Source organism: Cyclopterus lumpus, chromosome 9 (assembly GCF_009769545.1).
Source record: "Cyclopterus lumpus isolate fCycLum1 chromosome 9, fCycLum1.pri, whole genome shotgun sequence".
Taxonomy (NCBI): Eukaryota; Metazoa; Chordata; class Actinopteri; order Perciformes; family Cyclopteridae; genus Cyclopterus; species Cyclopterus lumpus.
Window position 1 is genome coordinate 3,070,023 of NC_046974.1, and position 21,218 is coordinate 3,091,240.

The 21,218-nt window shown below is 42.6% G+C and overlaps 2 protein-coding genes across 2 annotated transcripts in view; one reads left to right on the top strand and one right to left on the bottom strand.

The window, feature by feature from the left end:
- Positions 1–21,218, bottom strand: part of LOC117736156 (E3 ubiquitin/ISG15 ligase TRIM25-like) — a 706,744-nt gene that overhangs the window by 368,700 nt on the left and 316,826 nt on the right. The window lies entirely within an intron of this gene.
- cfap299 (cilia and flagella associated protein 299) overlaps positions 1–21,218 on the top strand; it is a 77,204-nt gene that overhangs the window by 13,747 nt on the left and 42,239 nt on the right. Inside the window, exon 3 of the mRNA XM_034541298.1 lies at positions 5,432–5,522. Within this exon, the coding sequence (XP_034397189.1) occupies positions 5,432–5,522 (91 nt within the window). The remainder of the gene's footprint in view (positions 1–5,431; positions 5,523–21,218) is intronic.

Genomic DNA, 21,218 nt, shown 5'->3' on the forward strand with positions numbered 1-21,218 from the left:
ATCACATTGTAAGATAATACAACTAATGAGGAAGAAGAAACCACACTTTTGACATGTGCAAGACAGACACGGGGTGGGGGGGGGAGCTTGTTCTTTAATTTTCAGGACTGGCATCGCAGTAGATATCCTTTTTCCTGCAGCTCCTTCCAAACCGGCACATCACATTTCACTCCTGTCGAGTCCATCGCCGCCTGTTCCCCCAAATGGAACACGTCAAATTTCGCTGCAATAAGCTCGGTATGAAGACGATGACATTGATTCCTTTGATCCCCCTTTTCAAACATACCAGGCAGGCAATGTGCAGCCTTCAACAGCCCGAGAAGCCTAGGTGGCCACAGTAGGTAGAAGATCATGCGTGGCACATGTGGAACTGATACATCCAGCTCATTGTAATCAGAGGTGACAAGAGGATTTCTTTTTTGAAAAAAGCCCAAAATATAGTAAATTGTCATGCTGTGTGGAATTTCCCTCGACGTCCGCCCGCCCCAAAATAATATTTTCCATAAGATTATTTTCTCCAAGCACGCTGAGGAAGAAATATTAAGAAATCGCTGTGTTATTGAAAGTTCCGGTCTGCCACACCGTTGAAAGCTGCGGGCTCACGAAAAGCTTCAATCCGGCTCGAGAAATAAATGAAGAAATAATTTCATAAAGCGACAACATCTGCTGCGCGTCGTGAAAAGAAAATCTCTTTCGGAAAAACACAATTTGTCCGTTCGCTGAATATTTATTTGCGAAACGAAGGCTTGCGAATTAAGAAGGAATGCTATCAAATAACCTCAAATAACTTTTTAATGGCATTCCATTAATTACGCTGGGACAAAGAGGACTCAACCCGATACAGATCGAGTTTGTTTGGCAAAGGGTGATGAAATACACAAAAGCTGGGGCTCGGGGGGGGGGGGGGGGGGGGGGGGGGCAACGCACTACAGTATATTGAATTTCTTAACTATTCCCTGTAATAAGTGTAGTTACACACAAAATGTCCAAATGGAGGGGAGAAGAAAACAAACAAATAGTTGCAGGTGGCTCGTTGAATTGACGGGTCATTATTCAAGTGAAGCGGTAATTCACTGCATTTATTTTAAAATAAATGTACACATCTGCACATTAGAATCACCCGAGCTAAAAGATATAAGAAATGCAACGAAATCCAGAACATGTCTGCAGGGTTATGTACTGAGAATAAATATTTTAAAACGTCGGTTTAGGAGGCTAATGATTGAGGAAGAGGGATCCTGGGTTTTGGAATCTGTTTAAATACACTCGTAAACACTCTCGGAGGATAGTTGCCGTGCAGCAACAGCTGTTCACCCCCAACAGAGGTGGACCAAGCGGGATATGAACTCCTGTTTATAGCTCTCACATCGACTGATTTGCAATTCAGTTTCTGGCCGCGTGAAGTTTTCACGCCGTAGTTAATGGCACAACACCGCGGTGTCGATGGCTGGTGTTACGCAACTCTTACTCCCCTTGACTGACTGCAATGCAACACCTGCAGGGTGCATTTCTTTTCTCTTAGTGGCGAGGTATCGATGGAGCATCTTTTTGCCAACGGTGCGGTTCTGACATTCACTTTAGGATACGTGTTAATACTTTAACAAAACTTTTAACTTTACGGTTGCTATTTTAACACTTCGGGGCGAAAATGTCATCCGTCCGAGGTGCGTGGGTCCCTTCTTATTGCGGACCTGTAAATCCCTCCGAGGTTTGTTTGTGTCAGTTTGGTTGACTTTGGACAGAAAGGTCCGTGGGACGGATCGTAAAGTTCTGGGTAACCCTGAAACCAAACTGCGCAGCATTGCGAGGGAACTATGAGCAGAAAATGAATGCTAGCATAATCGTTGTGTTTTTGTTAGGGAGCTCTTCAAGAAGTCGGCCATGTTTCTACAGTAGCCCGGAGCGGACAAACTAAACTCAAGAGAGAGAGCCTTTCACAGTGTTTACATTACCCACCGTAGTTTTTACAACCGTGGTACCACCAGCCGACCGTCTAACTAGCGTTGCTCCTAAATTAGTGCCGTGATGGGGAGGATGACCTCCTGAGCGAGGCAGTTGGCATGACTACGGTTTGGCACTCGCCGGCTGAACTCATCCAGCATTCGTAGCGAGAAAATATTATGCTCTTTTAAAATCAGAGATATCCCAAGATTTTCTTTGGTGCGTCATCCACGGAATCTTGTAGCCTACTATTTACGTGTAAAGGCAGCGTCCGCCAAAAGCGATCTTTCAGCCCGGAGATCGCAGTTTGTTCCTCATCTGAAGTTCATACTTCAGTAATGCCACTTCTAACCCAAGGCCACGATCTTTTCCTAAACCTAACTCAGTGTTTAACGATCTTTTCCTAAACCTAACTAATTATTTCACGATCTTTTCCTAAACCTAACTCGGTGTTTAACGATCTTTTCCTAAACCTAACTCAGTGTTTAACGATCTTTTCTTAAACCTAACTAAGTATTTCACGATCTTTTCCTAAACCTAACTCAGTGTTTAACGATCTTTTCCTAAACCTAACTAATTATTTCACGATCTTTTCCTAAACCTAACTAATTATTTCACGATCTTTTCCTAAACCTAACTCGGTGTTTAACAATCTTTTCCTAAACCTAACTCAGTGTTTAACGATCTTTTCCTAAACCTAACTAAGTATTTCACGATCTCTTCCTAAACCTAACTCGGTGTTTAACAATCTTTTCCTAAACCTAAGTGTTTAACGATCTTTTCTTAAACCTAACTAAGTATTTCACGATATTTTCTTAAATCTAACTCAGTGTTTAACGATCTTTTCCTAAACCTAAGTGTTTCACGATCTTTTCCTAAGTAGTTTAGTTTCCTAAACCTAACTAAGTGTTTCACGATCTTTTCCTAAGTAGTGTTGTTTCCTAAACCTTCCTGTGAAGACGGAAGTTTATTTATGTGGAAATGTACACTTTTTGCTGGATTTCGCGGGAAAAGTTGCACGTTTGTAAGATGTCGTACAAACCATCGTTGTGTTCACGTTAACGTGAAGGGACGAGTGAGCGGAGGAGCTCTCAGTCGGTTGTAATCTCCAACCGCACCGCCAGATGCCACCAAATCCTGCACGCCGCCCCCTTAAATACCCAAGAAGCTTTTGACGCTGACACTCACAGAGCGGCTTCATTCACACGTCTGTTTCCTGTGGTGTTTCCTCCTCTGAAACGGGCACAACAACACGTACACTTTCTAAGAGTAATTTCACGTCTTAGAAAGACGTACTTCTTTTTCAACGAGCCAGATGTCGACCCGTTCACACCCCTTCCTGCTCACGCCGGGGCCCACCTGCCTCGACCGCAATCCAAAAAAACAAGACACCTAAACCACGCGGCTAGATCCCGGTGAGCTCGATACCTCGTCATTAGCCGCTAATAACCATCATTTAATAGTGAAATTCTTGTTATCCCTCCTAAATGAGGCTTGATAAGAAATTTGTTAATTGACCAGGAAACTCAAGCTCGCCGCGGCTCATGTGTTTCTGCTGAAGTATTATTCACTCTCCGTGACTGTGTGTGTTGCTTTAGCTACTGGATGGGGGTAACCCCAGTCACTTGCCTCCTCAACACCTGTGTTTACTTTGGGGCCTCGGGCCCCCCCCCATGACCCAGCAGCAATCCTTCACTCACTCAGGAGACGGGAGTGAGGTTCCAGCCTCCAAATATGTGCTGCCCGTGCACTTTTACCACCGTGTGATTCCTCTAAGACTTCCATTACGGGGGCACGGGCCAAACGACGCGTATAAATTACAAGTCCTTTTCTCAAAATTCTAGTCAATTTAAACATTCGGATCCTGTTCTCTTTCACTGGGATGTTAAGCTAAGCTAATAGCAGGCAGTGGGTTCGGCTTGTTGTGGCTGTCCAGGCTTTTTTTTTAAAAAAAAGTGCTTCGGGTTCGGAAAGTTAACGTAAGAATACAACCAAACTTTCTTTGGACGGTGAAGCCGACACAACTGGATTCAGTAGTTTTGAATATTCAGCAGGAAAAGAAACAGATTTATGACGGGGGGTGGGGGAGGGGGGGTCAACCAAACAGGTGTTTGAGAGGTTTTGGGATTATTGCTTCAGGACTGTTTCTTTTCCATACCGAAAGCTGACTTCTTCCATGTTGGTTTAATGTCCTGATTCGAATCATAATTTTGTGTTTTTCTTACTCAAGGTTCTTTTGCAGCTGTGTAGGTTTGTTGTACATTTTGGCTTCTTTTTGTAAAATAAAGAAGGGGTTTAATTTTCTTCACATTTCTGAAAGTAAGCTACCCCCACCCCCCCCCCCCAAAAAAAGTACTGCTATGTTACTGGTTCTGAAAAGCAGGTATTTCTGCACGCGATACCTGATTTTCTGTTTTGTTCGTAGTATTCTTGAGCGAAGGCACTAAATAAAGAATCTCATCGATGCCCATCTCAGGCAAGTAGGTCATTTTCCCACAATGCACTTGGAGTGTCAGAAAAGGCTTCCATGATTATAAAAGTTTGGGCTTCATCAGATAAAAAAAGAAAAGAAGTGAATATCTAACATTCTGGGGATTTAAATGAGGTCACAGCGCACACGTGGAAAACACCAATATAAAATCAAAAATATCCAATGCAGCTTATATATATATATATATATATATATATATATATATATATATATATATATATATATATATATATATATATATATATATATATATATATATATATATATATATATATATATATATATATATATATATATATAAAAATGGCCTTCTAGGTGTTTTTTCCACACGGTGCTGTAACTCTGATTTAATGAATGGGCCCGTCTAATTATTTTTACTGTCTTTTTCCTTCTGCACTCTTCGCCACATCTGAGCGGTTCCCGACGACCTGTTTACTGCCTCTGGCGTGTTCACCTGCATGTTGATCGCAGCGTTAACCGTTCAAATATCAGGTGCAAGTGTTTTTTCAGGTGCGCATACATTAGTGTGCGCCTAAAGAACACGTTTCCATGGAAACGGGCCAGCCTAAAAAGTGCTAAAAAAACAACAACAAAAAACTGCCCCATGTATCGCATGGAGTCATTAAACTCGGATATCATATAGATACGTTTTTATATAGATATATTTTTTCATATTATTTTGAGTATTTGGTGACCTTTTTCACTAAACTGCGGCTTGAGTCTATCTCATGACATTCATCGCCTGAACTTATTTTAATGTATCATTAATTATACATTTTAAGCTCTTGTAAATGTTGTATTGTGCTCACAAACAGGAGGAACTATCTCTCTCTTTTTTACGGAGTCATTGCTCACTTTCCATTTCAGTGAGATTAAGCCGGAGCGCCACGAAGTTAAAACATGTTAAAGGGTGAAAAGCTTCCATAAAGATCCTTTTGGGCTTCGTGTGACTTCTTCTCTTGCAGGTTAAGAGTAACATTTGAGTGTTGTCTTTTCCAGGACGCTGGCGAGTGCAGGAAAAGAGCTTAAAGATAACTTCCTGAGAGCCCTGGCCGAGCGAGAGGAGGCCAACCGCAGTGGGAAAATGAGCGTGAGTACATTATTACACCACTCCAATTGCTACGTAATGGGATTCCCCTCAAATATTTCTGCAATTCCATTAAGATGGGAACATAATCCATACTGTGTCAAGTTGAGTGGAGGGGGGGTCTCACCTGAGAAGAAGTTATGACTCCATCGTTTATTAAACCTCGCGCAGCAACATTTAGATTTTTCACAACATCAACTGTATTAGTTTTGGTATTAATACCAGCCTTATTTTCAAAATAAATGTAATTGTTAGTTTTTTTCCGCGTACAAAACAAACACTTAAAATAAAAACTTAATTTCAATCGTCACTTACACTTACGTGGTTACGTGAATATGAGTCGCTAGTCATGTGAGTCGTTAGACACTCCTTAGAGTCGTTAGTATCGTTAGTTCCATGTGCCGCTAGTCATGTGAGTCGTTAGACACTCCTTAGAGTCGTTAGTATCGTTAGTTCCATGTGCCGCTAGTCATGTGAGTCCTTAGACACTCCTTAGTCACAAGAGCCGGGAGTATCGTTAGTTAAGTTGGTCACTCACGTGTGTGTCAGGCATTGGCTAGTCACAGAGTCGTTAGTATCGTTAGTTACATGGGTTGCTAGTAATGTGACGTCCCCTACGATCTTTTCCTAACCCTAACAAAGTCGTTTGTCAGCCCGGACCTAACTTCCAGGAAGTTTATTTTGAAAAGACTCTTTGCTTGTGACGAGTGTACATTGACACACTGTCCCTCACCAAACTGACACGAGAAGGGAACCTAGAGCGTCACGGTGGGAAGTGTAGGGTCGCTGACCAAGTCTTTATCTTTGACGAGGTGGTGCATGGAGTTGCCAAGTGCGAGAGGTTGCCGGGGAGACGCCTGGCAGAGTTCACATGCAGAGCAAGGTGGCCGGGGGTTTCAGAGGGAAAAGAGGGTGCTGGGTCCATTGAGGCTGTCCGGTCCTTGTTTATCTACAGCTGAAGCTCCCGCAAAAGGCCTTGAATCTCCAGGTGCAGCCGATGAGTAGAGAGTGTGTGGTGGCGGGTGGATGGGTGGGGGGGTGGGGGGGATCTGCTGATCTGCTGATCTACTCAGCATTGTTCCGCAGGGAGTATAAGTGTTGATAGACTCCAAATGATTCACTTCCAAGATGCTGGAGTAAAAAAAAAAAAGGAGTTCTGTTTGACCTCCACTTACCTGCCCCTGTGGGCTTTGCAATTATAAGATCACATGGAGTGCACGGAGGGGGAGTAGAGATAGTAACACCAGAAGTTATCACGCTGGATGTTTCACTGTGTAAACCCCCAACCCCCACCCCCCCTTTCTTTTTCTTTCAGCCCTTCATACCTTGAAACATTTGAGAGATACGGCTTATTTCTTCTCAAAGAAACCGCCAGTGATAAACTAAGTGATGTGAAGTGTCTCTTCCCGCATTCGGAGAAGAGAGCCAGAATAAAAACAAGCAAAATATCACGTTGCGTCTTCCCGACATTGCTTTGCCGAGGTGATACTTTTTTTCCCACCTTCTCCGTATTTTTTTTTCGGCTTCCTTTGCTGAAAAATCGGATCGGTTGAAAGATGTTTATTTTCTTTCGAGGAGCCCCCACTCTGTTTAAAATTGAACCCACATTTGTGCGCTTAATGCCGCTGCTCTTTGAAACTGTTTAATAAGTAACGGGTAATCTTGATTCGGTTTGACGAGGCTTGACCTCAGCGGCATATTTACATTACGCAGATGTATTCCAGACGTACAGTAAAACATGTGCTGTGCCTTTTTTCACCCACATGCTTTGCATATTCTACTGTGTGTATGATTTTTTAAACATTCATATTGTCCCTTGCTAACCCTAACCCTGTATTTCCATATTAACATATATGCAGTATGAAGGACTTGGACACGGTTTGGGATTTCTTCCCTCCTTATCTCCGTTGCACCTACGATCCTCTTTTACGGAAAGTCTCAAATTACCCTCGTAAATTTTTCGATACGGTTCAATAATGAGACCACCCGGCGTCGTGGGGGGATCTTTCACGCGGTGCATTGTGGGCCTTTTGATACACATGACTCCAGCTCCTATCTGCCATGGTTCCTCAAACACAGAGGATCAGTCCCACTAACGCTCTCCAGGTCTTCATATCCACTCGTCTTTAATGCAAAACAGTCCGACACGTGTTTTCCACTTTTTTTATGTTTGCACTTATTTTTCAAGGGGTAGACTATTCTCAAAATATTCTTTTCTTTAAAATGTATCTTGGCATTATCTTATAAAATATGTGCTCGTTTTTCATACATTTACGATGTTTTTTAATGGATAAAGAAAGGTTTATCGGTTCTTTTGACACAGTCTCGAAGGGTTTTACAAAGGGAATTTTGATTGGGTCTTTTTATCACATAAATCAGAAAATACTGTCATCAGCCATAAATAACTACATTTCTGAATTTATATTTTAATCCGTCTGCGAATGACATTTTAAGAATCTCCTCCGGGAAAAGCCTTAAAAATGTATTTTAAAAGACCCGCCAACTTAGTCAAAAAGAATAAACATGTCCTTCTTTTTAACGCATTTAAAAATCAAACACAAATTGCCAAATTTGTTTTATTTGACTTTAAACTTTCACCGACTCCATTCATCATCGTCATAGAGGGTTTCATCGTCGGCATACAGAAAATCATCCAAAGCTGATTTATCGGCTCCCGTTTAAACGTACGACGCCTTCATTGTCGTCTTCGCCCCCATTCATCAGAGGGGGGAGGGGGGGGGGGGGGGGGGGGGGGGAGCTCTGCTGGCTCTCCTTTTCGTGTCCTGCTCAGCCTTTCAAGCCAGTCTGAAGTTACACCTGTCACTTAATACACTTCTTCTGTCTCAGTGCACACATGACTCCTGATAAACCGAACCCCCACACTCCCACACACACTGTTTCCCTTCTGGTTTAAGGCAAAGGAACACTAGACAGTGAAGCCTATTTTGGATCCAGAGTCCTGACTCTGCTGTAGTTCCTGGTCAGCCTCCATTGTGCTTCCTCTTGCGTAAAGCCGCCTCGTTGCCAAAAGTCACCCACAAACAAAAGCTGCACCTGGGCCGCTTTGGCTCTGTTTGCACTGGGTGAGAAGTGAATAAAAAAAAAAAAATCAAATCCCGGTCACACCTGCACAGGATGCCTGAGGGGGGCGTCCATTGTTGGAAGGTGCGCTGCCACCACCCACTCTGCTCCCTGTTAGTTCTCAGTGAGTCGCGAGGGCTCTGATGGTATCAATGTGGACATTGCAACACGTCGAATTAATGTTGAGCTCGCGAACGTCCACGGTTAGAAGCGACTATGCATCCGGCATTAAATGTACGGACGTTTGTAGGGTTCTTTAGCCAAAACTGACAGAGAGAGAGAGAGAGACAACAAAAAAAGGATTGAAATAAACGAGTTAAATAAAAGCCATGTGCCAAATTCTAGTTCATACGAAAGTGTTCAGAAATGCCCCGTCTTGCAATGTTTAGAAATTGCATCCACAGTAAAAACGTGTCACTTGTTGTCGAAACCTTCCACCAAATGTCATTTAAATCTCTGAGCCTTTATTGGCGCTAACTAACAAACGGTTGTTACTTAGTTGGTGCAGAATGATATCAATTATATCAGAATGCTTTGCCATTGAAATACAAATTACTGACGAATCTCCCAATTGAATTTAGTTAGTTATTTTAATAAAAGGTGAAACGAGTCAGGTTGATACACCACATACTGGACTTCTTTAAAGGAAAGTTTTGTTTCTGTTCAACCCGACATTACAGTGCAATGGACCACGCTAGTGGACATTTTGTGTGGTAACGTCTGTCCTCAATTCCTTTCTTCCGATTTGAATTTAAAGCTGTTTGTTTTCCCTGTGAAAGGTTATTTTTGGGGAGTTTTTCCTGATCCGATGTGAGGTCAAAGGTCAGGGATGTTGAATATGTGCAGATTGTAAAGCCCTCTGAGGAGAATTTGTGATATTGGGCTATATAAAATAAACTGAATTGAATTGAATTGTTTCTGGAGCTTTCCTCCGAGGACTCATTTCGCACCAAGGTTATTTATTTTGTTATATTTTATTTGTTTATTTTGCAGGGACAATGCGCACCAATTAACAGTAAGTGAGCCAGAGAGGCTAATTGGTTGAAAACAGCCTAAAATATAATCAAATAACATAATGAAACGAAGATTCCTCGATAGACAGACATTTAACGCATCGACAAAACCAATTCACATGTAAGCAAATCGATGCCTACCCTATTGCGCAACACACAGACGGTACATCGATGCCTACCTTATTGCGCAACACACAGACGGTACATCGATGCCTACCTTATTGCGCAACACACAGACGGTACATCGATGCCTACCTTATTGCGCAACACACAGACGGTACATCGATGCCTACCTTATTGCGCAACACACAGATGGTACATCGATGCCTACCTTATTGCGCAACACACAGACGGTACATCGATGCCTACCTTATTGCGCAACACGCAGACGGTACATCGATGCCTACCTTATTGCGCAACACACAGACGGTACATCGATGCCTACCTTATTGCGCAACACACAGACGGTACATCGATGCCTACCTTATTGCGCAACACACAGACGGTACATCGATGCCTACCTTATTGCGCAATACGCAGACGGTAACGTGGATTACCGTACGGGGAGAAGATCGCCGCTCCAGCGTTCATTAAACGTAACGAGTTACATCAGACCGACAGTGTGAGAGTGTATCGTTTCTTTACCTGTGACTAACATGCGGTTTACCCATGATGCATTACGAATACATCACGCCACAGATTATGACGGATGACGATGCGTTTCACCTTCATCAGACGATGTTGACCGAAGAGCGCAATGAAACCCTGAAAGTAAACATTCCCTCCCCTTTAAAGTAGCGACTGAATATGTTTCTCATTGTGCCGGTGAAGCCGATCACTCACTCGCTAACAAGAGGGAGCGTCATTAAAACAATGCTTTGCCATAAAGAGGCAATTGTTTGCTCTCGGCTCGCTCCCGAAAAGCAGCAGGACCGCTTGTCACTGAAGTCAGTCTGCGTTGTGTCAGCGGGGAAGAAAAAAAAAGATTTCAAAAATAAAGAGAAAGAAATAATGTTTCCAAAGCTCCCGAATATGTATCATGGCTTGAAATCATCCAATTCAGTTTTTTGTGCAGTTTCGTTTTCGCCAACATTTAGTAGGTTTACGCGATAACAAAACCAGTTAAATTCCATGATTCTCAATGCCCATTTGGATACCATGATAAAAATTCAGAAGAAAACCACAATTATACTGTATATACTTCATAATACACTCCTTTAATACCGTTTGCATGCGTTTATTTGTGCAAATGTATTATGAATACCTGATGATCCGCCTCAGGTTTCTCGCCCCAAAACTACCTTTTAGAGCATTGTTTTTGAACACATCATGACGACGTAAGAATGAACCTTTGCTTAATACACATTTTTGCTAAATATAGAGATGGAAAGCAGCACAGCAGTCTCTCAGTGCAACCTCGTTCAGAGACCAATGTGGACATTTTATAGGTAATATGTATTTTATGTTGGAAAAGGTGACAAGAATGGTTTTACATTATCAGATATTTAACTTGATAACAGTCTTACTGTCATTTTATTCAATATTAATGCAGATTTATTTGTAATTTTATTTTTTTTTTAATGAAGACTCCAGATATTTTTTCCCTTTTTTAAGCTATTTTGTGGAACTAATTTGCCGGGTTCGGACATTATTTTCAGTCTCCCACCCTTTTCACTTTGTGGAATTTAGCTGGTTGGCCTGCGCTGCGCGTCTCATGCCCAGAGGGGACATCCTGCATAAAGGAAGTGTTTGTCTTTGGTCTGTGGACCCAGCGAGTTCTGTATTGATAAGCTCCTGTCGCTATAGATAATAAGGTGGTCAGTCATGCAGCCCAGAGATCAAGTATAGCATTGAAATTAAAGAGGAATTCCCAGCCCTATTGCATTACAGGCCCGTGTGTGTGTCCCCGCTGCCCGCTCCCCTTTGTCCTGGTCATGGGCAGTAAAAACAACAATGGCAAGTTTGATTTCAAAGCAGCGGGGGACCAAGGTGGACGGCCTTTAGAAAGGAAAGAGTCCTGCGGGGCTATCGTATGACCTTGACTTGAATGGTGTCACAGAGTTGTAGAGAGGTGGGTTGTAAGCCCCCCACGCCACCCCACCCCCAACAGTTTGCAACCATCTATCAAGTGGACAAAAAAGAAGCGAACCATTGTGATATTTGAGATCACCTGATCGGCATCTTTTTTAAGTTCTTAAGACTTCAGGGTATACACCCTAAAAACGACCAACCCCGTTGTTCTGTTATATTGGCTTTTGATTCATGTGCCTCTCTCGCCCCCCCAAACCTCTTTTTGTCTGAGCTGTAATACTTTGGCTGCACTTTCTCACGCTTGCAGGTCTCGAGGAAAACCATAACGGTTTGACTGTGAAATATTACTTTTGGCTGATAACAAGACGTTGATTTCATGGCCGGTGTCTTAGTCTATAAAAAGAAAATGGATAGCCGAAGCATTTTGTGTTATGTTAGTCCACGCAGCCAACATGGCAGCTGTGCCCCGTCTCTCAATGCAGCCAATCTGCCCCAGAGGGATTTGCAAAGGAATGAGGAAAAGTGAAACTGCCTTCATGTTATATTGTGTTCTTGAGCTTTTTGATGGATGCCAATTGATAAGATAATAATAGATTGGTTGGATTCGTAGATATTTGAATTATTCCGACAGAGTTTCCTCTGAGAGATGCAGCTGCTAGAGCTTCGACGTGCAATATATTGTATATTTGTTTTACTCGACTCACTGTGTTGCCACTGAAGGCCTGGATGAGCCCCGCTGTAATGGTTTCTTCTGCCCCCCCCCCCCCCCCCCCCCCCCTCCTCGGACCAATTGACTGAAAACGGATACACTTAATGTAAGCTCTATTTTTTGTTTTTTACTCGATGTGTATTACTGGATTTCTTTCCAAATCAGTTGGGAAAACATCGCCATCAAAACATCCGTCAGTTGGATTTGCCATTGGGAAGATGGGGGAGCCCCATCAATGCTGTCACCGCGGTATCAAAGGAAGTCTCGCATTAAGCGGAGGCCATGATCGCTCTTCGTCACCGTTGAAGGTTTATTGGGAAGCAGATTATCGAGGGGATTGCTGTATTTTTCTTTTAGTGTTTTAAGGCAGTCTCCTGTCAACCTCCCACATCCATATCTGCTGAATCACAGGCAACAAAGAACTCACATCCTCGTCGTCCCTTTTGCACTGCAACACCTGAACTGCCTGTAACCCGGGGAAGAACCTCTGAAGAACCGGGACTATTTCGAATGTATTCTAAAAAAATGGTTGCATACACACCATTGTAAAATGAAATCGGGACTGGCTGCACGTCAAGTCTACGTGGTGGTTGGTAGCCGACTGGAGTCGGTGGTTTTAGGTCGGTGGTTCCAGGTCGATAGAGATGCAGGAGTAAAACAGTTGATACCGTTGTTGTAATGCAACGATTTTAATGGAACCTTCGCGAAAGACCCGCCCTCGAACGCAGACTGGCCAATCACAGCAAAGCATTGGCTCTGCTCTATAGGCTCTCGTGCAATTATTTCCATTTCAGTCTGGTTTACGTGTGGAGCAACGTTCGTAAGACATCATACGAACCGTTGTATGAGGTTGTATGATTGAACAGCGAACCCTATTGTTCCTTGAGTTCATACTCTTTCTTTTTCATCTCTTACACTGTGATCTGGAGGCTTCAGCTCCTTTTCTCCAGCTTGTTTTGAAGGTCACGGGCTTCTCTCCCCGTCGGAGAAGAGTTGTACTGTGAGGTTGAAATCCTCCATTGCTGTAATCAATCATTATTTACAGCCGTGTTATCTTTTGCATTCCTTTCATTTGACTTTTTCCCTCCAACTCCCATCCGTGTATTAGGAAGACACAGTGTGCATGTGTCGTATGTTAGGGAGGATGGAACATCAGTGTTAAATACTACCTAAAGGTTTCTGGCCGGTCCCTGGAGGAATGTACACCTGCCGAGTGCAGGCGCTGTGTTTTTTCCTTCTCAGGCTCAAGATCAACACTTCGCTCTGAAATATAGTCACTTAAATACCTTTAAATCAACGTAATGGATGAAGATCAGTGTCTTAAAAAAACATCTTATTTCTTATGTGTTCTTCAAATAAATTTACAGCCTCGCATTCTCAAATGACAAAATATATAGTTGTGTTGATGCAGCCAACGCATTTCATTGCGTTGCCTTTTGTTTTTTTCTTCTGCGTACCATCGTCCTTACATCATCCCTTTTGGATGTGCCTCCAAAACAGTGATTAGATCATTCCAGTTTGTGTCTGGATGCATCTTCTCGCCGCGAAGGGAAGCCAACGGGTTACTCACCGTCTGAACTCTGGTCTGTGAGGCTGCAGGCGTGTGTTGGTGAGAATTATCTCCCCATGTTAACTACCGTATCCATTTGGAGGTTATGGAATACATATCTGTTCTGAATGAGAGACAGAGCACTAATTATTAACTGATCTAGATCTGAAAATTGGTTAGATATGTATGTTTCATTCATTCAATGCAGAAAAGGCCTGTTTGGCCACAGCAGCTTGTGTTGGCAAGAAGGAGTAAGTGACCAAACAGACCTTCGTGTTGTTCGCATTAGGAACACTCTTCCCAAACCCCATCAGGGCTGTCCGTGTTTTCATGGGTTTCAAATCAAAGAAATATGAATCCAGCTGCAGGCTCGCATCATTTCTAGACATGGCAACTTATTTGTGGAACGAGGTCGAGGAGGCAATCTCCGATTAAAAACAAGTGGAAATGAAGCCAATATGGAACTGCCTTAAACTTGCATTCTTTCTACGGACCAGCAGGGACGTCGCTGCAACCGTCCTGGGAAATCAGTGTGTTCCTTGATTATATCAGTAAGGAAAGTAAAGACAATGTGGAAGTTCCTCAGAATCGCATTCTCTCTACTGACCACCAGGGGGCGACTCCTCTGGTTGTATAAAAGTCTATGCTTCATGTGTTAAAGCTGCATTCTCTCTCCTGACCACCAGGGGGCGACTCCTCTGGTTGTATAGAAGTCTATGCTTCATGTGTCAAAGCTGCATTCTCTCTACTGACCACCAGGGGTGGTTGTATAGAAGTCTATATAAATGACTCTACTTCTCTTGATTTATTCCCTCAGTAAACATTGTAAACATTAGTTTTTGGTCTCAATCTCTAGTTTCAAGTCTTCTTCAATACAGCGTGATGTTCATTCACTAAATTATGATCATTTAGAGTCAAACAGACCATAAAAGGCGGGGCTACCTTGTGATTGACAGGTTGCAACCATGGTGTTGTCCGGTTTGGGTTTGATTGCACTTAGCTCCGCCCTCTCCATTGGCCGCCGCTCAGGATCGACTGTGATCAAAGTAATGTGAGCTTCCAGCCAACAGGAACTCTGTAAACTGGCCCTCCTAACGTGGAGCTTGAATCTTCTCTGCAGCTCCAGTTATCCGATTGCACACGTGGACATGGAGACGCTATACGGTTCATTCTTTAAGCCCCGCCAAGGTTCACGATGTAATCCTTTTGGCCAACCAGGTCGTGGTGAAGGAATCCATTTATGGTCAAAAACACTGATACCCAATCTGGGAATTCGGCTAATGCTTATCCGCTGTGAGCAACATATGGAGCACATTCTTCAGAATCTTCTTTGTTTTATCACTACGCACTGGACCGCTTTGGCTGTGTATTTTTCCACCTGAGTAAATACTGGACGGCATCTCTCCGGCTCAGAGCGGCGCACGTGTCCTCCAGAGGCACCTTCTCTCCTCCTCTTTGGCCCAATAACAGCGCCGTCACCGCCCTGCAAGAGAGAGAGCGAGAGAGAGACCAGGACTTTGTGTTTTTTGTGTTGGTATTGGTGTCCTGAGAGACCAGCTGCTAGTGATGGACAGTTTCTCATCGGGTCAGCGTCTCTCCCGAGTTTCCTACTCGCGGTGCCGCTGAAAATGCCAAAGATTTGAGCTCATGGTTTAACTTTCAAGCTTCTAGAATCTAGAAAATTCTCCGCATATTTCCATGTCATTGTAATGCGTATTAACGTGTGTCTGAGGTGCCAGAGACAATTGCAGATGGTTCGAGTCTCTTAACAAATACAAGGGGATTTTGAATCGGTTACGTCTGAATAACCTGCTATTAAACAAAGGATATCCATTTTGGTTTGTTGTCATTAAGTCGACGTATGCATGTCATATGTTGTATTTGACGTGTAAGCATTGAACCTTTGATTAATCACGTTTTATTAGACACTTAAACCCTTGAGGTAAACTAAGTTAGGGAAGAAAAGTGTCAATATGGGTTATTAAATAAGACAAAAAGAGCACAAAAATACAAAAATAAATGAGAAAATATTGCAGCTGACGTATTTTGTTCCATGAAGAAAACCAACTATTTACATTATTTACTCTCGGGCTTGATGGGGCTTTATGCTAAGAAATGAGAATGAACAAACGTAACAATGTGTGCAGCTCATTTACAATGAATAAAAACATTAAAAACCCACGCATCATGTTGAGAACTTTTCTTGACACTTAAGGCTGATATATATTCACGTATAGGTGTTGAAACTGATAGAGGATTTTGCTTTAATGAGCTTTGTTGGAGGCCAAACACCAGGCAAAATGTGCACGCCCATATTTATCAGAAAAGCAATGTGTAACCTATTTATCTCCCGTCAGATAGTGAGCGTCGACGACTGTTTGCGATGTATTTCGAATGCCTCAGGGTGGTTATTTATGAGTTAATGTTGAGGCACACAGTTTTTTCTTTTTTTCATTTTTCTGAGGTAGACTCCGTTACCCGGGTACTTTTGGTTGGATTCTCAAAACATTTTTATTATTAGATCATTTATCTTTTCATTTCGGCCTTTATTGAAAACAGTTTAAAGCTGTCGACCATGCTAGTTGTTTGCCTCCGTGTGTTGAACGCAGACATGCCGAGTGTCAAGAAGGAAGAGGGATACAGACATGTTGTGGCCAATTCGTTGCGTTAGCCGGAATGCTAACGGTCGGTAATGGATAAAATAAAGCCTCGGGGTCTCGGTTCAGCCTCATCGTTCTTAAAGGTGCAATAATCTGTACGATCTGGCATCAGCATTTCATACAATCTACATTTACAGTCATCAGTTATAAAAACAAAACGCCGCAATCTTACAATCTTTGTCGTGTGGGCCGATAGCTTAGCCATCTTTGTGTTTAATCAGGAGGTTGGACGTGTACGCCGTGATAGTTTTTCTTTATTGGATTAAATCAAAAACTGAAGAAAAAGACCCGCACCTTCGCCTCGAAGGCAGAAGTGTTCTGAACTGAAACTTTTGTCCAGATGTCACACGCTGCACTTATAAAGACGCGGGTACGGGCTGGGCTTTTGGTTCCTGTGGAGAACCCTGTGGCCTGCGTCTCACTCAGGAAAAGGCAGCCTAATTCCTTAACTGTTATCTGATTTCCGTCCACTTTTCACTCCCATTCTTTTTAGTAAGCTGTGTCAATAACACGTGGCCAGATGATTTAAAATATTTTTATTTTTTTTACATTTTGTTTACATGTTGTTCTAAACACTTGTGAGAAAGATCATTCCTGAGAAGAATCCCCAAACAGGAAATGCTACATGTTCCTGCTGCAGGAACGTTGCTCCGGTTGAAGTAAATAGAAAGTAAATCAGTAAAAAAAAAACAAAGAAAGAAAGAAGGGAAAAGAATGCATCACACCACTGCCCTCCTTTTATTTTGAAATCTCCTTTTAAATCCAGCACAGAAACCACTGGTCTCACAAATAGCTAAATGATTTATGTTGATTACCGCAGCTTACTACAGCACATTTTTTTGTCTGCCCTCCAAATCACGCACACACACTCACGCACACACACAACCACACACACACACATATCCAAACTAACATTTTGGCCACAGCTACCACGGTGGCTGGCCAGAACTCACCTGCTGCTTGAGCTGTTTACTTTAGTTACCTACCAAAGTGGCTGGTGCGGCAGATAAAACCTCCAAACCACAGCCAGAAGTCCCCAGTATTTAGCTGAGGGCTGTTTTCTTTACTTCCCATCCTGTGTGCCCTTTACTGTACTTCCAAGCTCCACTTTATTTATCAGCTGCGTATTTCCAGCCACCATCTGGCCCGGCTGATATCGCAGCAGTGGGTTGGGTTGTAATGTGGATATCCCCCTCGTTTATCTTATCACACCACCCCCCCCCCCCCACACACACACACACACACCCCACACACACACACACACCCCATGACAAAACAAAATCCATACTCATCTTGTCTTTGCAGAAAGAAAGTCTGATATCAGCCGGCAGAGACCAGGAAAAAGGGTGAAAAAGATCAACATGTTTGCAGTAGAGCGTCGCTCTTATTGCTTTGGACAATGTTAGTGTTGTCTTACACCACGAGCCCCCCCCCCCCCCCCCCCCCCATTTTTATTTTATTTTTTCACAGCCCAAAAGCGGAGATCAAACAGGAATCACGGCCTCTATTATTCTTTTCCTCTCGCAAGGGCTGAACCGAAGTGCATTTCATGCTTTCGGAAAACACTGTGAATTCCTTGTGCTGCAGTGTGACAGCCGGCCGATTGCAGGAGTCTCATGGCAAGCCCAACGGGGGAGCTTCTCAGATGAGCTGCAGGCCAACTAAAACAGAATCATGTTTGAACACCTATTTCCACTGGGGGAGGGGGGGGGGCTTTAATCAGGAGCTTTAAACAGGCGAGCCTTTGATAGAGACTCCCGCTCTGTACATTTATCTCATTCCTCTGAGGGCAGCGCTGGCTTATGTCGTCCACTTTGATCCGACTTTTTCTCCTTTTTGGAGCGCTGGTGTCGGACGTTTCTCTGCTGCCGATAACACACACCGGTCAAGTTGTGACTCTTAAGTACATGAGTTTGTGTTGTGTGTTGTACCTTTTTTTTGGGGGGGGGGGGGGGGGGGGGGGGGGATTTCTCTTCGTCCTGTATGGAAACAGTGTCATTCATTTTCAGTTACATTACATTTCCTTTAGCTGACCTTTTTATCCAAAGCGACTTAAAGCAAATGTTTTATTTATTAATTTTGTTGCTTCAACCACATATTTATTTTAAATCCATTGCAGACGTGTGAATAGGCAAAATCTCAACCAATCCCGATACGAACAGTTCGTATGATATCTTACGAAAAGGTATTTTTCATTTTTGGTGCGCTTTCCTACGAAAGCCAGCAACATGTGAGACAAAACTACTTAGTTAGGTTTCGGAAAAGATCGTGAAATACTTAGTTAGGTTTAGGAAAAGATCGTGGAATACTTAGTTAGGTTTAGGAAAAGATCGTGGAATACTTAGTTAGGTTTAGGAAAAGATCGTAAAATACATAGGTTTAGGAAAAGATCGTGGAACACTTAGTTAGGTTTAGCAAAAGATCGTGAAATGCTTAGTTAGGTTTAGGAAAAGATCGTGAAATACTTAGTTAGGTTTAGGAAAAGATCGTAAAATACTTATTTAGGTTTAGCAAAAGATCGTGAAATGCTTAGTTAGGTTTAGGAAAAGATCGTGGAATACTTAGTTAGGTTTCGGAAAAGATCGTGAAATACTTAGTTAGGTTTCGGAAAAGATCGTGGAATACTTAGTTAGGTTTCGGAAAAGATCGTAAAATACATAGGTTTAGGAAAAGATCGTGAAATACTTAGTTAGGTTTAGGAAAAGATCGTAAAATACTTATTTAGGTTTAGCAAAAGATCGTGAAATGCTTAGTTAGGTTTAGGAAAAGATCGTGGAATACTTAGTTAGGTTTCGGAAAAGATCGTGAAATACTTAGTTAGGTTTCGGAAAAGATCGTGGAATACTTAGTTAGGTTTCGGAAAAGATCGTAAAATACATAGGTTTAGGAAAAGATCGTGAAATACTTAGTTAGGTTTCGGAAAAGATCGTGGAACACTTAGTTAGGTTTAGGAAAAGATCGTAAAATACATAGGTTTAGGAAAAAGATCGTAAAATACATAGTTAGGTTTAGGAAAAGATCGTGGAACACTTAGTTTTAGCAAAAGATCGTGAAATGCTTAGTTAGGTTTAGCAAAAGATCGTTAAATACTTAGGTTTAGGCAACAAAGCTACCCAGTTAGTTATTTTTATATAGGACATATTCTGTTCTTGTTTGGAAAACTGTTCTTGAAAAACAGACTAAAATATATAGTAAATATTTAGTTTGAAAAGAAAAATGGTTATAATGTTAATTTCATTTGCATACATCCCATGATGCTTGATCTGTAGTATGAAGTCATTTCTCAGTCCCATTTCATCTCAGTCTCTCTCATATTTGGTGAAAGTAGAGCGACAGACAACACTTTTACTCAAAAAACGAAGATACAAGAGTTGGTTTTAGACATTTATTCCATGTATCTACTATTGTATTCATATATTCCACTACTTTTGTGAACCTGAGGCTTTAGTAAACCAATTTCCATCACCAAAACAGTTTGTCCACATGAGTAAAGGCATGTTTTCACAATAAATGTGAAGAATTTTAATAAATCGGACTTCAACTTTTTAGCTTTAGGGGCACATTACTTCTGCCTAAAGACAACGGTGCTTCATTATATAGATAGCTGAGATTAAATGTACAACACAAAGGTATGTACCAAATGCAAGTGCCTTTTTAAAAAGTGAATTAAAGAAATGATGTCAAATTTAGAAAAAGACCTCGGACCCCAGAGGGTTTTAAAGGCATGACGTTTTTATTTAATCATATAAAACCAGTGTTTTTGCATCTTGTCGGCCCTCGTGTTAAAGTGACAGCAGAAGCGGTTTGTTTGGCATAAACAGAAGAAGTGACGACTTGGCATCAGCAGACTGAACAGCTGAACCAGAGAGCCCAGAAAATACGCTTCAGTTGTGGAGAACCCAAAAAGACGTTCACACCACATCCCAGACGGTCCCGGCTCATCGTTCTCGAAAAAAAGAGTCCGAGCCGAGCGATGCGGGAGGAGACTCGGAGGAAGACGGCGGTGAATACTGAGAATTACCTCTGAGTCATTAGGGGACGACCAGGATTAGCAGAGGCTTCCTGTTTGCGACTAGCTCGGGGGCCCAAGCCAGTCTGTGATGTCGGCGTTAAAGAGAGACGATAACCTTTTTGAATGGATACCTTGAACAGGCCGGCCACGGGGGGCATGCTTTCTTTCCCACGACACATTGAGCTGCCACTTAGCTCCCCGCATAGAGCAAGTTCAGACCCACCCGACCCCCTCCTCCTTTTCCTTCCCCCCTCAGGGCCAACTGACGGATCATAAACTGATACTAAAGAAGGAGAAATTTACGATAATGGTTTGTGAAATGACTTTCAAAATGACGTGGCGTGGAGGCGACTCTGTTTTGTGTCCCCCGGGGGGGGGGGGGGGGGCGGAGGCCATCTTTTTTGAAGGAGCACAGGTGGGAGCTGTTTGGTAAAGAGCTCTGTGCCACTTGACCCCATTATCACCCGACGTAAGCCGGGGCCGCGCTTTCTTTATTTATGACTGCTGCTCGTTGCGATTTGTCAAATCTGAAGGAACCTGTGACTGCACCGTAAAGTCTTTGTGGTAGTTCTTCTTTTTTTTCCCCATTCAGACATATTTTTTTCTCATTTGAAACGTATTCGTGAACATTTGTGACCCCCCCC